Source organism: Coturnix japonica, chromosome 7 (genome assembly GCF_001577835.2).
Source record: "Coturnix japonica isolate 7356 chromosome 7, Coturnix japonica 2.1, whole genome shotgun sequence".
NCBI lineage: Eukaryota > Metazoa > Chordata > Aves > Galliformes > Phasianidae > Coturnix > Coturnix japonica.
The window spans coordinates 17,035,081-17,049,689 of NC_029522.1; the positions used below are offsets into that span (position 1 = coordinate 17,035,081).

Consider the following 14,609-nt stretch of genomic DNA (forward strand, 5'->3'; position numbering starts at 1 on the left):
CATTTCTTGGTACTGGGAAGAGTTGTGAGCTTTGACTGATAAGTAGGAAAGGACAGCAATTTATGACCTTTCCCTTTTGGATACATTGGCATGTTTCAGCGCTGTCTCAGGCTAGAGGGAATTAAAGCAATAGGCATCTTCCTGAATGTGAATCTGTAGCTCTGCTGCCAGTAGTTCTGCACTGCCCTGTTACTTTGGATGGTAACGAGGTATAGAGAGCACCCTACCTGTGAAGCAAAAGAGGCTTCTTAGTGCTTAAGCTCTAGTGGTTGGTGTTCTGCAGGGTTTGTGACTTTATTCCTTCCTACTAGACGTAAGAACAGCTGAGTTGTGTGAAAGAGTTGCAAACAGCCTCACCTGGGGCCTGTCCTGTAAGCCCAGGGTCCTTGTTTAGGTCTACTGTGCTGAAACAGTGCCCAGCTGTGTACCATGCTCACCCTGACCCTGCCTTGCAGCTCTGGCTTCTTTGCTTCGCTGTGGAGCTCCCTGTTCCTGCATACTTCACCACTGGCCAGCCCTTGTTGCTTTGCCTTTGCCTGCCACTGCCCTCTGGGTGCAGCTGCTGTGCCTGCTGCTGCTCAACACCTGTGGTACCTGGCTCACCTGGAGCCCAGCCTGTATTGCTGCATAAGGCAGCAGGAGCTCCTCATGAAGCAGCTTGCTGTCTCCAGGGTGGCTGAGGAGCTCTGCTTGTCTGAAAGCTCTGAGAGCAGGGTAAGCTGCTTTGAGATAGGAGTTTGAACTCTTTATGATGCTCAAGTTAGGCAGGAATTCTTAGCCAGCAGCTCTTGGTATTTTTATTTGTCATTTGTAAATCATAATGCTGGAAAGAAAGCATAAAATGAGTAAACCTTATTTTAACTGCTATTTCAGTTTCCCAGAAGGAACTGAACTGCCCATTACTACTGAACCCATGTTTCCAGTAGGAGGAGAAAAATGGAGACTTTAAAAGTCATCAAAAATTGCTGTTTAACAGTTTCATACACAAGCCTACTTAGATTTAAATTACAGAATTATTTCAGATTACATCCTCAAAAGTAAAACTCTTTATTTTTGAAGTACTTCAATTCCAAGAGCTCAAGCACTTTACAAACATTGCTGAAATGAAGTTTGTAGCTTTCCACTAAAGTACAAACTGTTCATTTCCTGTTATTGTAAATGGAAAGTGAGGAAAGGTGAGTGTCATTTACTCAGGTGATGAATAGCATTTTATAATAAAGTTATCTGTTTGGGGTTTAGTGCCATCTCATGACTATTTAATAAATCTAAAACAGTTCCTGTTGAATTGGTAGCATGTCCCAGTCCTTGCTTTAAGCTACAGTTTTTCATGCCAGTACTGTTTATCTTCTCTATTGCTTGTTTGGTTGCATGGTGAGGTAGCTATTTTTTTGTTCAGCTGAACCTAATGGAATTATCTGTCAGGCTGTTCTTGCTGTGAGGCTGTGTGAAATCTCATCCTTTGAAAATGTGTTACAGACCCAGTTTTGCTACAGACATTATATACAGTGTTTGGCAAATCTCTTAAGCTCTATCTGTTTCTGGTTGTGAAGTTAAGATAATTGTACTCCCCAGCCTTTTAGTATGTAAATATTAATAAATGATTATGCATGAGGTGGTCATAGCCTACAGTGATGGAAAATCATAGAAGTGCCTTGATCAACATGTCTGTACATTTGAGTGTCTGCCCCACAGCTCTGCTGAGAAACTTGTGTAGGCTTTATTATTTTTTATGCGAAATCTTAAATATGCCTATTGTGGTTTCTCAGATTCAAAGTACAAACATATGGGCATTTCTTGTATCTGTGCCATTTCCAAAATAGGTTGAGCAAAATAATACTCAAGGAAAAGGTTTGGCGTTATATTAAAGGGAATAGCATTTCATCCTTTTTCAAATAGCAAGCACCACTCATTGCAGTGGCAGGTATTGTGGCACTGACAGTACTTACCAGATGAGTAATGGGAACTTCTATTGGAAGGGCTGGTATCAGCTTAGGAATATAGCATGTAAGGTAATAATTAAAAAGTTAATGTGAGTGTGTAACAATGAGCTGTAAGTTAATGGTTCCTGGTTCAACAACCAGCGATGTCCAGAACACAAAGTCTTACATCCTGAATTTAAGGAGGAAATGAGCTGAGTACAGGTTACAGAGCTTTATAAAGAAGTGAAGTGCAGGAGGAGAAGAGAAGAAAGCATTAAGGCCTTCAACTCGGAGGATAAAAGGTGACTTGCTTTGGAAGTATGCTCTGAAATTCATTAACTCTAGTGAGATTTAGCAAAAGCCCAGCTGACACAGTGACTACAGAATGAGAAGTTCTCCAGGGTATCAAGGTCCTTTCTTAATGCATATTGCCAAGCAGATTATAACATCTTTTCTAGTGTATTTTGTGTAAAGGAGGAACTAACCTAAACTACAAGATTTTATGAAAGGAAGCATTCTAGCAACAATAATAGGCATGTTACCTACTAGACTATGTGTTTGCAAGAAGTAAAAGGATGACTGGTAGTGTTTTGTTGTCTACCATCAGCACCAGCCGTTGTGTCAGCCTTCATATCTCATGATGTTTAAAAGCACAGCCATCCCACACTGTGATCAAATTAGAGGCTTACAAACCCAAGATACAAAACTGCAGGAAGATGTATTATACTATGTGATAGTCATAACTGATTAGGCCATTTCTAGGTGAGAAGGATGGCTTTATTTCACTTCTTTCTCTTCCCAGCCGCCTCCAGCAGGGGCCCTTCTTTCCAAAGACAGCTGGCGGCTGCTGCGGACCAGCCGCTTCGAGGTCTGGCTGACTGTCGCTTTCCGTTGTGTTACCTTACCCGATGTTGAAACTTGAGCTGTACGTTGTTCTGGCTGCACTTCTTGTAAAAAGCTGCTCATCTCAATAAATTTTGAAGTGTGTGTGTGCTCTGGAAATTTCCAAAGTTTTATTGCTAGTTCTGGGACAAAAAATTCTATAATTCTCTAATGTTAAATTCTGGCAATTTAGCTAGTGATATGGCAGAAGCATCACAGGAATTCATGGCTTAGGAACTAAAAGTATCCCCTGCCACCACCCGCAACAGCTGAGTGCAGATGGGGAAGCTGGCTCTTTGCCATCATTAGTGAGGAACCCATTCTCAGTGCTGATTGATTTGCCCTAATGCTGTTGGTGTCTTTTTTCCTTTCTTTTTCTCCATGCTATTGCTGGCAGAAGGGTCTTCACTGCTAACAGGTTTGCCTAGTTCTGGCATTGAGCTTAATATTGAATGACAATTAAGTACATCCTCTTCCAAGTCTTGTTGACTTTTAGTTTTGTGGCAGATAATTTCTAATGTTTGTATATGGAAATATTTTAACGACTTTGCTTTTGAAATTAAATTGTAATGAATCATTTTTTTCCATCATTAAAAACATGCAGTATTTACCTACTGCTTGTGGCCTCCATACTGAGCTTAATAGTTGCTTGTTAGAAAATGGAAGCTGACAGTAAAACAAGTCATTGATGAACCTGATGAAATGCTAAGCAATTATTAAAGATTCAGTCTTCATTCTGCTTTCATAGCAATACAGCAAAACATAAATAACTTGTTTTTATTTTTGGAATAGCTTTATATTTAGGAATAGCTTTCTTTTAAAATAAGATAGCAAATTCATAGATGAGAGGGTTTGACTTGTTACTGTCAGGTCAGATTCCATCAATTCTGCTGAGAAGTTAGTAATAGAACCAATGTTGTAGGTGATTTTAGAGGTCTTTTCCAACCTTAGTAGTTCTGTGGTTTGTGCTTTCCAGCAGTTCTGAGATCCAGTTCTGACATCAATCAGTGCTGGCACTGAGACATTTCCAGCTCGCATTGTCATCATCAGTTCAAATGACCTTAGGTCTCTATAGGATCACTTAAGGTTGGGAAGCACCTCCAAGATCAACTTGCCTAACCATCACGTACTATCAGTATTTCCCCTACTGGTTGGTAGTTGGAAATGAAATTTTAGAAGTATTTACGATGAAACCCTTACCTCTTTCTGAATCCAGTGGATTTTAAAATATGACGCTTTCAAAGTAGGAGTGAGGCTGTAGCAGGTAGCACCCTGCTGGTACTGTACTGGTAACACTACTGCTAAGGTGGCAGAAAGAAAAAAATGATTCCATGCTATATTAATACATTTATTAAGTCCCTGAATTTTGCATATTCAGGGTTTGTTTGTTTTTTTTTTAAAGTCTTATCATGCAAAGTGGTAGAAGAGTTTAATGGTGATTCTTGTCTGCTTAGACCCCTTGGTTCTGCTGGCCATGGGGCTGCTCCTAGCTGTGTGCTTGTCCTGCCTGCTGGGTGCGATGCTGTCTGTGCTGAGGTGTAGTGGTGTGGCACTGCTTTCTTGCCTTGAGTAAGGCCACTTGTGGAGTGGCCATATATCTCTACTTTGTGGGACCAGTGTCCTTGCAGCTGCCAAAACCAAGTGGTTGCTCATGTCTTCAGATTAAACGCAAGTGACTGCACAGCAGTGATGCTGTTGGCAGTAATGCTTTTTTACTTGAAATAAGTGTTCTAGAATTGTCTGTGAGCTGGTGCAGTTGGCCTAACAGGGGCCTTCCAGCATCCCTGCCGCGCACCGAGCTCCCTCCGATCCCCCGCCGGGTCCTCGCCCTCGGAGCAGTCCCGGGCCGTTCCCGCAGGCCGCGGCCTGCACGCTCTCAACCGAGTTCCCGCAGAGCTTCCAGCGCCGCCGTGAGCCTGGCGGATGCGCGAGGAGGAGGAGGACGGCAGCGAGCGAGCGAGCCGCCAGGTCGGCAGCGCCCGGGGAATCTTCGGGCCGCTCTCCGAGCCGGGGATGCGCGATAGCGATCTCCAGCGCCGAGCGCTCGCCGAGGCCCCGCGGCGGTCGCCCGACCTCCCCTCGGCGGCGCGGGGCGAGCGGAGCGGTCGGGGCCGGCGGCGGCGCCCGCCTCTGCCTCCTCCCCCTCGGTGCCCTGCCTCCTCCCTCCGCCGGGCGGCCGGCTGCGCGGGGCGGGAGGGAGGGAGGGAGCGCGGCCGAAAGGTGTTGCTGGAAGTTTGAAGAAGGTCGCCGGGCGCTCCGGCAGCATCATGGCGGAGCAGGGCGAGTCGCCGGTCCACGTCCAGCAGCCCCAGCCGGCGCCCGTCGCCCCGCCCGTCGGCTGGCCCATCTGCAGGGACGCCTACGAGCTGCAGGAGGTTATCGGTCAGTGCGGCGGGCGGGGTAACGGGGCGGCGGCGGGGGATGCGGCGGCGGCCGGCTCCGGGCCTAGCGGCGTATCTCTGCCCGGGGCCGGGGCTCGTCACTGCGGCGGGCGCGCCCGGCACTGCGGTAGCGCTGCCGGCGGCTGCCGCAAACTTTGTCCGCCCGGCGGCGGGCGGTGCGGCCCCGGGGGGCGGCGGCTCCTTCTAGAAAGCGCCGCGCCCCGCCCGGTGCGGCCCGGCGGCTTCGCTGTGCCGCATCGTCAGCTCGGGGCGGCGCGGAGCCCCCTGCTCTGCCGGGACCCCGGGAACTGCGGATGCGCTCCTTGCGCCGTGTGGCTCGCGGCGCACGCAGATGCACACGCATCCACTTGGATTAGTCTGCATTTTTCTGGCGGTTTCTTCGGGGAGGTGTATCTCACCCGTAGACCCGCTGCTGTCGCGCACGCTTCCTTTTTCCTTGTGTTCCCTGTGTATGCCCGCTCGTACACGAGGTCGGTGCGGCATCGCTGCTCGGGTCCATCCCAGAAACCGCCGTCCCGGAGGGCGGTGGGACGCAGCCCCGCAGGTAGGAGCTTCGTGCTGCGTGCTTCGTTCCTGCCCATCCAGTGTGCATCAGATGAGTTCCATCTCCATCTGTGTTCTGGAGTTTTGTTATCCTGAAATGTGCACTGTGATAATGCGACCACTGTTAGCAGTCCCTGCAGAGGAAAGTTTCTTATCTCCTGACCTGGGCACTGCTTGTTGCTAATGGAACCTACTGTGAGAAGACTTGCTTTTGTTTGTACATGATTCTTTTAAACTTTGAGCAAATGCTGCAGGAGATACAGGCCTAAGACTGGGATTGCTATTCTTTCAATACATTTAAATTTAAAAAAATGACCCGCATGAGACTTGCCTGGTGGTGCTGTTGGCTGTCTTCACTATTGCACACCAATTGCTCATGGCTTTCAGGCCAGTGACAGTGAGAACTAGGAGTTATTGATCAGGGCTGCAGGTTGTGCTTGCTCAGCTTTGTCATCAGGCAAGCTATTTTCCATAAGCAGAAACAAAACAGTTGAGGTCTGCTACCTTAGAAAGGTGCTGGGATGGCTCTGAATGCCCCAGCACAGGCTTATTGGCTGCAGGTCTGTCTCTTACTCAGCGTAGGAATGGATTGGTTTTCACCAAGCAGAATTGATTCTACCTGCGTAAGCCGTGTCTTTGCTGAGGATTAAACTCACTTTTAAGGTGTGGGCTGGTTTTTGTTTAAGAAAAGCATCCAACAGTTCTGGATTAAAGTCTTGCCTGGGGTGAGTCACAAGAGTTGTCTTTCATAGAATGGCTGTGTGAGCTTTCTGGGTGAATGTCTTTTTCCTTTCTGCTTAAATTCTTACATTTAATATGTTTAGAAATGTAATACACACATACTTAAGAGTTATCCATTGTAAGGGTAGATGCTAATTGATGTAGCAAATCTGTATCTGAAGAGTAACTTTATTGCTGGGTACCTATGGGTGCTGCTAGATATCAATATTTCCTTAATTAAAGCAAAGCCTAGTGAGGAGATGGAGGTCATTGGATATAGGACCATATAATCCATAAACCATGTATTGAATTCATGAACATGGTGATCTTATTTGACTTGTGTTGGGCTTCTGCTAAGTTGTTGCTTATGTTATATTTTTCTTCTCAAGTGCATTGAGATTTATTTTGTACTGTGACTTAAATCTTGTGGGGTTTTCTTTGCCTTGATAAAAAATCACTGTGATTAAGCTTTGTCTTGACACTGTTAAAAACAGTAAACATACAAAACTTGTAAATTCAGTGCAGTTGACCAAATGTGAGCGTAACATGGATCCAGCATCTCCAGAATTGTTGATTAGAATAGATCTAATGAGGGATTCCTAAAGCATTGCTTTTTTTTTTTTTTATCGGAGAGAGGCAGGAATAATACAGCTCTAGCTCAGATCATATTCCCCTGCTGCAGCTGGGGGTTAGCTAGGGTTAGCTAGGGTTAGCTGCAGTGAGAAACTGAGCAGCTGCCACTGGCTGGAGAGAGCCCTTCACCTGTGGCAGGCACCTCCCACCTCTCCCCCAGGAACTGGGTTGAATCCTTAGGGATGGCTTCTGTTACTGCAGCCCTTTGCCAGTGAAATGAGAAAAATAAGGGGCATCTTTGTGGGCTCTGCAGGGGGAAAGGTGAACTGGGATGTTTGATCACAAAACTTCACAAAGTAGCCTTTGTATCATATGGCAATTAGTACGCACATGCACAAAATGATTTTGGTTGACTGCTTTAGAATAAATTTAATTTTTGTTGGTGGTCACAGAATGGAAAGTGAAAATCATTATTAGTCGCATAGATTGTTTCTGTCCTGCCTGTGGATTTGGCAGGTTGGAGAAGCTCTTCCTCCTTTCTCTGTGCAAATGTAAGGTTTTTCATGTTGCTTGCTGTGTTTGGTCAAATGCATTTGTGAAGGGTGAGGCCATGTGGTATGGATATCAAATGATACAACTCATTCTCCTGCCATTCTCTACTGATTATTTTCTGTGACTGTTAGAAGATTCAAGTGCCTGTTAAAGGGGAAATGCTGGCCCTAAGTAGTGCTTCTTCTGAGATGTAATTTCATGTCTTTTTATTGTGATTAGCCGGTTCTCTGCGAACTCTTGGTGCGCGGTTTCATGATGCATTTAATCTGCTCCAGCAGGCAGCTGCTGAAAGGAGCTCATTGATCTGACAGAAAACTAGTTCTGCAGCTGGGTTGGTTTTCAGTCAGATCAGATTCCCTGTTTGACTTGCCACATGGTTACTCTGTTGGAAAGAAGAGGGTCTTCCTGTTATTCCTACATACAGCTCGTTACTGCAGCGGGAAGAAATCATTGTGATTGCTGTCTGTAAATGTGGAGGATAGAGTTAAGAGCTGAGAAAATTGTCTCGTTAACTCAGATTTGTCCAGGCTGTCTCTAAACCTGTTTAGAAGCAAAAAGGGGATTTTCTTTTTTCTTTTTTTCTTAGTTTTTGTAAGCTGGATGTAGCAAGTGAGGTTTATTCCTTCTCAGAAGCAGTAGGAATCTGTACAGAGCGAGTGTTTGAATGGTAATCAACACAAAAACATGAAAATTATCTGGTCTTAACGTTAACTTTAATGGGTTACATCAAAGGGATGAGACAAAGCAGCACTTTTAAAAATATTTTTAAGATCTCTGAAGTTGATACGAACAATTGACTTGGTTTGCTTTTGTAGAACTGCTGCAGACAGTGCATTCCTCCTGCATGTAACTTAATCTCTGTGAGACTGTGATGATTTGAGGGAAGTTTCTGTTACAGAGACACAGATTATATCATGGCTGCTACTTCCTGGTGTGTAGTTACATTTTTTTTGCATCTTCTTCTGTAACTGATTTGGAAACATAATTTGCCTAGAAAACAGGCAGAATTATTTGGAAAATGAAGAGTTACTTACATATGATGGATTGGCTTTATATTGGCAACTCATTTAGAGGTTACCCTAGTTGTGCTGTGGCTTCAGTCTTGTATTGCCTTTCTGACTTTGGTCAAGGTTTTCTGTCAGTTAATAACCATTTGGAGAAACTAAAAAATGTTAAATCTCTATTTTGTAACTTAAAAAGAGTGTCTTTTAATTCCATTGCCAGAGTGAAGATGGTCATTGCACAACTTAAGAATACTTTTCAGAACATCCCCAGTGCTGTGCTGCAAATGAGGCTCAGCAGAGCTCTGTTAGTTGCTTGACTTGTCTACGCACGATAGTAACAGTATTGGGTAAGAGAGCTTTGTGTTGGTCTTTTTTGAGAGGAAGTGAACTTTCTGCATTAGAAACTCCAAGGCTGGAGACAAAGCTGTAGTTTTTGTCACTCACAAGTTATTAGGCTTTGTAAGTGATCGAGTGATTTAACTTTGTTATATAACACGGTGTATGGGAAATTGGTAATCACAGCCTGAACCTCTGATTAATCAGCTGAGGCAAGTGTCGGGTCAGCTGTGGGAGCACAGGTGAGACTAATTTAGCTGTGCTCCCGGAAGGCGTGGAGCTTGACTCCACCTCCTCTAGACTTCATTTAAGGGCTGACCACCACTAAGGCAGCATCTCTTGGAGATTGCTCCCTGGTGGAGATTGCCTCAGCATTTCCCAGCAGACCTAAGGCTTCCATACAGGTGAGTTATTCCTGTAAATAACCCTTTGAGTATTGTCACTGTACACATGGTAACTTTCTTTTAATAACCCATGCAATTGGAATTCAAACTTGTTTGAAAGGAGATTGATTACATTTTATTAGAACTGGGATGGTATGGAAATAGCCTCAGATTAAGAAAAAATGTATAATTTGCTTTGGTTTTGTTGCTATTGAAATTAACCAGCTAATCTTGTTTATAACTTGTCAAACAAAAGGGAAAGCATAATCAATGTGCTCAAGATGTCAGACAGCTGTCAGGTAATATGTAACTGTAATTTACAGAAATGTATGCTGCGGTTTCTTACTCTTGGAAGCTGTTGGTCACTTTTTCACTTGCATCTCATGCCCCTCTGCGTTGTCTCTTACTTCCCAGCTTCTTCCTACAATGAAGGTCCAAAGCCTTGGAGACCTAGAAATCCTTGGCTCCACAGGAGCTGCTCAAGTGACACAAGAGGAGCAGTTCTGCTGCAGAGTGTATGGAAATTTGAGGGGTTTGCATGACTTAGATTCTCTTTAAGCCTTGCATCAAGGCTTTGCATCTTCAGACTGGAACAGCTACTTGTGACCAGCATTGTAAGAATGTATTCATAGTTTAGGCTAAGTTGAGACCTGGGAGAGCAATTCTACATTCATTCATGTGTTGTTCTAAAATATCAAAATTGTTGCACTGTGAATTTTCTTTTTGTGAAGGATTACTTACAAAAGAGACCAGTTGTTTTTTCCGGAATTTGCTTTCAAACGGAGCTTCTGTTTGTTAAGTGGAAACAAAACCACATCTGTTCTGATTTGCTTGAGGGGGGGGAAAAAACTGAGTTCTCTATGAGAAGAAGATGTGGATGACTTGTATAGTGGCCACATATGTAGGCTGTATTTCATTCTTGCGTGACTCTTCTGGTTCTTTCTTCCCCTTCCCCACTTCCTTCCAAGGTAATTCAGAGCTACAGAGCAGCAGTAGATGGAAGGTGGTTTTCTTTCTGGTAGTAATAATAGCAATTATTGGCTCTTAAAGAATGGATCTTAAAAATAAGGTTAATTTAATTACTGTTGATGACTTCTTGTGTTTGCTGAAGTCACTGGGATGGTTCTGAACAGGAGCAGAGCAATCTGCTTGTTGAACTTGGAAAATAAGTACCACCCTAGAAAACTTGCTGGTGCTCCAAAATTAAAAGCAAGATACATTTTTCCTGAATGAAGCTGCACTTGATGAAATCTGATGAGACAGCTTTTCTGAATTGGTGGAATTTCAATGTAGTTTTGCTGGTAGGATGAAATCCTGATAACTGCTAGATTTATGTTTCTTGGGAAGTTTAAAGGTCTTTGTGCATAAGGATGGCATAGCTGAAGCTTGTTGGATGTTAGGAAGCATCATCCAGCAGTGGCAGAAAGAAGCAATGCTGGTTGGTGTAAAATACTTGAGTGAGGAACATGCTTTAAACTCATTTCTTTTGTCTCTATCTCCATCATGCCGCATTTTGTGTGTTGGCATTAACAAAACCATAAGAGCAACCAACACTTGTTAAATGCTTGTCTCTTTTGTGTCTTCATCCAGTGTTTGGCTGCTGCCTTCCTCAACAGCCCTAGGATCACGTGGCAGGAGTGTAATCCTCTCTGCTACCTCCTTCTTCCTGCGCAGTACTTGTTGCTGGAGACCATGCTGTCATATTTAATGTGTACCTGAGATGCATAATGCTATTTGTGGGGGAAACCCTCCAGTGGGGCAGAAAATGTACTAACGAGGAAAAACATGGGGGAGTATATTGGGAAAAGCAGGCAATTGTGAGGTTACCTGACAACAAGGGAGGGAATTTGATATTTCCTGAAACAGCTGCTGTGTCAGAGTTATTTACTGGTTCAGAAGATAACATCAATAAAGGGTAAGATTAATCTTAATGGAGTGCTGTGCATAGTTCTGTTTACTTTGAATTCAGGTTGACTGGTGGCTTTCCTTGTGGGTTTCTGTTGTGCTGTAGAGACAGTGGCAATGCTGATAGCAATGGTAGGTTTTTAAGAGTTCTGAAGAATTGTTGGGTGCAGTTTTTCAACAGTCAGCATTGTTCATTTGTTAATGGATGTATTACGTTTGTGACGTTGGTAGGATTAATGTTCCCAATCCTTTGACCCAAAGTATTTGACTAAACATGTGACTCTACTCAATGACTTGGTGAAACTTCAGTATGATAAATTAGCTGTCTCCATTAATCCTTTGTCCTTACAATTAATGATTTCTGAATTGTTTGTGCCCGTGAATATCTACATGCCTTGGAGGTATTCCATTCAGAAGTAAATTGTAGGTGAAACTTTAGGATGTTCTAGAAGGCTGGTATAGTAAAAACTTCACAACGTAATCATTAAGCTGAGTTATGGTAATGTACCATTGGGATTGGAAGGTTTTTGGTGTTCCTGGTCTTGCTTTCAGATATTGTGTGTATTTAAGATCTGAAGGATCATAGATCTTAATGTTGAATATCTGAGGGCTCACTTAACAGAAACTATTGACATACAATTGATTATAGCTGCAAGCAAACTGTGCACCAAGTATACCTGTTCAATTATAGCGGTACATAAATAGTTAATTTAGCAGACCAGAAAAATATTGTTGACTTGCTGGTCATAGTTGCTGTCCCAAAGAAGTGAAATTAACAAGATCATGAGCTTGGGCTGTATCTTTAGACTTTCTCAAAAGATCGTGTTCTGGTTGAGAAGGATCACTACTAATTGTTTTGAAGGCATTTTACTATTAAGACTGAACTTAAACTTATTTATTCCTTAAGCATAGTGTTCTTCCTTTTATTTTTAAGCTACTTCAGACTAATAAGAACTTAAGTTACTAATAACAAGAGCTAGCTTAAAATTGCCAGATGAGAGTGTAATTATCGTGACAGCATTTACATTGCTTCACCATTTCTAGTTTTTCATGAGAAGTGGTATCAGAAACAGGGAAACAGGTAAGTTGTTTTTTTTTGTTTTTTGTTTTTTTTGCTTGTAGCGTGCATTCATGACAAACTCCAGTTCTAGCAAAGCAAGCTCTGTTGTGAACTTCAAGATGTTTTGTAGCTCAGCACTGCAGTATTAACTGGAGATCCTCACAACTGCAGTAGCAATGCTGCCTTTGTGTTGGCAGATTGCTTCATTCTCAGAATGATGTACTATGCGGTGACATCCGGAAGACATAGAAAATACGGCGTTCTTGTCCCCGTTTTATTAGAGTTGTTCCAAGTGTTTACTTCCAAACTAAATGAGGAACAATAAAATGCGCTAACCAACTAAATCAACACCACCATTTCTTTATAGTGCTACTTCAGAAATGAACAGTAATTCTTTTAGTGGCAATTTTTTTTATTTTTTATTTTTGCTGGGCAGAAGATATGACTTGCAATAGCAAATCTTCAATTTATTCTGCTGCATAAAGTAGAGCTCAAGTGATAACCTGATAAGGAGACTATCGTCCTACTATGACAGTCAATTTTCTTGCATAGCTTTTCAGAAGTATTTCCAGTGTGATTTTTAAATTTTTTTCTTCTTTGAAATATCTGGATTCGTATAAATGTTGAACAGTGTTTTCAGTATTCCTGAAAGAACAGCAAGGGTGGAAGTCATTGCTGTATGTTTCTCCCCTGAAGGTGTTAGGGCTGGCTGTTGACTTTATGGTGCTGACAGGGGTAAAGGAAAAAGGGATTGTCAGCAGGTATGATCAGGATGCACAAAGGGCTTGTCCTTCAAAGGAAAACATTTTATTTATCATTCTGGTATAAAGAAATATGTTGCGTTCTAAGGAGGAAGCTCTTAGATTGTGGTGGAAAGTGGCAAGCAGTTTCTTCTTAGGTGTTGAGGCATGGGCTTGAGTTATGACACTTAATAGGGAAATTTTAATAATTCTTAATATTTTGATAGTGCACTGCATGTGAGAGATGCACAGCGTGTGATGATGGCACAGGAGGTCAGTACTGAATCCCTGGAAGGTGGAATTTCTGGCTGAAGCACCAAATGACAAAAATAAGCTAAGGCAGGTACAATAGTAGTGGCTTGCACTGGACTCTTACTGGCTATGGCTCTGAATATTCTGAGGTCAGACTCCACAGCTTTATGAATTGCTGTAAATGCCACTTCTCACTGTTCATCTGCCTTCCTCTAAAATGACTGAAGAAACTGCCTGAGGGTGGTTTTTTCTGACCAGCCAGTAGGTGCAGGCAGGACTCAATGAAGTCCTAGGGGCACTGTGAACATGGAGAGTGTTGCTGGCATGGGCAGTCCTGGCGTTCCTGCTGCCAGTGGAGCACTGGGCTGTACAGGGCTGCAGAGACAGTGATGAGCCCACTTGCAGAGGGCATTGTGAGGCCTCTGAGACATAGCTGCAGCTTCCGCAGCAAGGCTGCCTTGCTGAGCCCATGTGTGAACATGCACATCCCACCAATGTGGGACATCCTCCTCGTTTCTTGTTGGAGAATCTAGAGCCAGAGGTATTTTATTATATTATTTGTATTTTTAACTTGAGGAAGCAGGCAGGATTTCATTCTGGCGTGGATCAACAACTTTTCTTTTTACTCCTTCTGTTTGTCTTTTATGTGATAATAGCATATGAGCTATTTTGAAAGTGAAGATCTTCCACTACTTGTAGCAGATGCTGTTTGGCTTAGAGTGAAAAGATGCATGGAGGAAAGTGCAAAAGAATGACTAGCAAGTCCTGTGGAGACTTTAAGATAAGCTTTAGCAATAAAGCTTTTATGCTGAGTTTAAGCTTTGCTTTGACTGAGGGAGTGGAAGGAACCAAAACACCAAACATGCCAGTTAACAATTTATGGAAATATCTAAACAAAGAGCGATTAAGCAATTAAAACATGGACAATGACTTTCAATCATGAGGCACTGCTGTGCTATTTTCAGATGCACACGAGAAAAGCTTCCAGTTGTTTTGAAGTTAACTGGTAACTGTATCCACATTTGTAGATCTTGACAACAAAAGGCTTTTTGTTCACAATTTGTATTCCTCTAGGACGTGCCAATTACTGAGGATAAGTGGAACATAATGTATGAGCAGGCTAGTATAACACGTGGCTAAACTCAGTGAGGTACCAGAAATCCATAGTTTATATTACAATAGATTTACAAGTAGAAACTACTCATTGGAGGATTTTAGATTTCTGTGTGGATGTGCGTGATGTAATTACTTCTAAGGGAACACACACTGCTATATTTGTTATGGCAGTAAGGTGTGTGAAAACGGCACAACTCTTGAAATATTAGTTGCAATCATCTG

General features: G+C 43.0%; 1 protein-coding gene across 6 annotated transcripts in view; it reads left to right on the plus strand.

The window, feature by feature from the left end:
- Nucleotides 1-14,609, plus strand: part of STK39 (serine/threonine kinase 39) — a 112,552-nt gene that overhangs the window by 25,884 nt on the left and 72,059 nt on the right. The window contains exon 1 of one of the 6 annotated variants that reach the window (XM_015868582.2): nt 4,838-5,183. The exons of 4 other annotated variants lie outside the window; for them this stretch is intronic. In XM_015868582.2, the coding sequence (XP_015724068.1) occupies nt 5,069-5,183 (115 nt within the window). In that variant the 5' untranslated portion in view covers nt 4,838-5,068. Of the gene's footprint in view, nt 1-4,837; nt 5,184-14,609 lie in introns of those variants that run through there. One more of the 6 variants, XM_015868583.1, reaches the window with a different exon arrangement.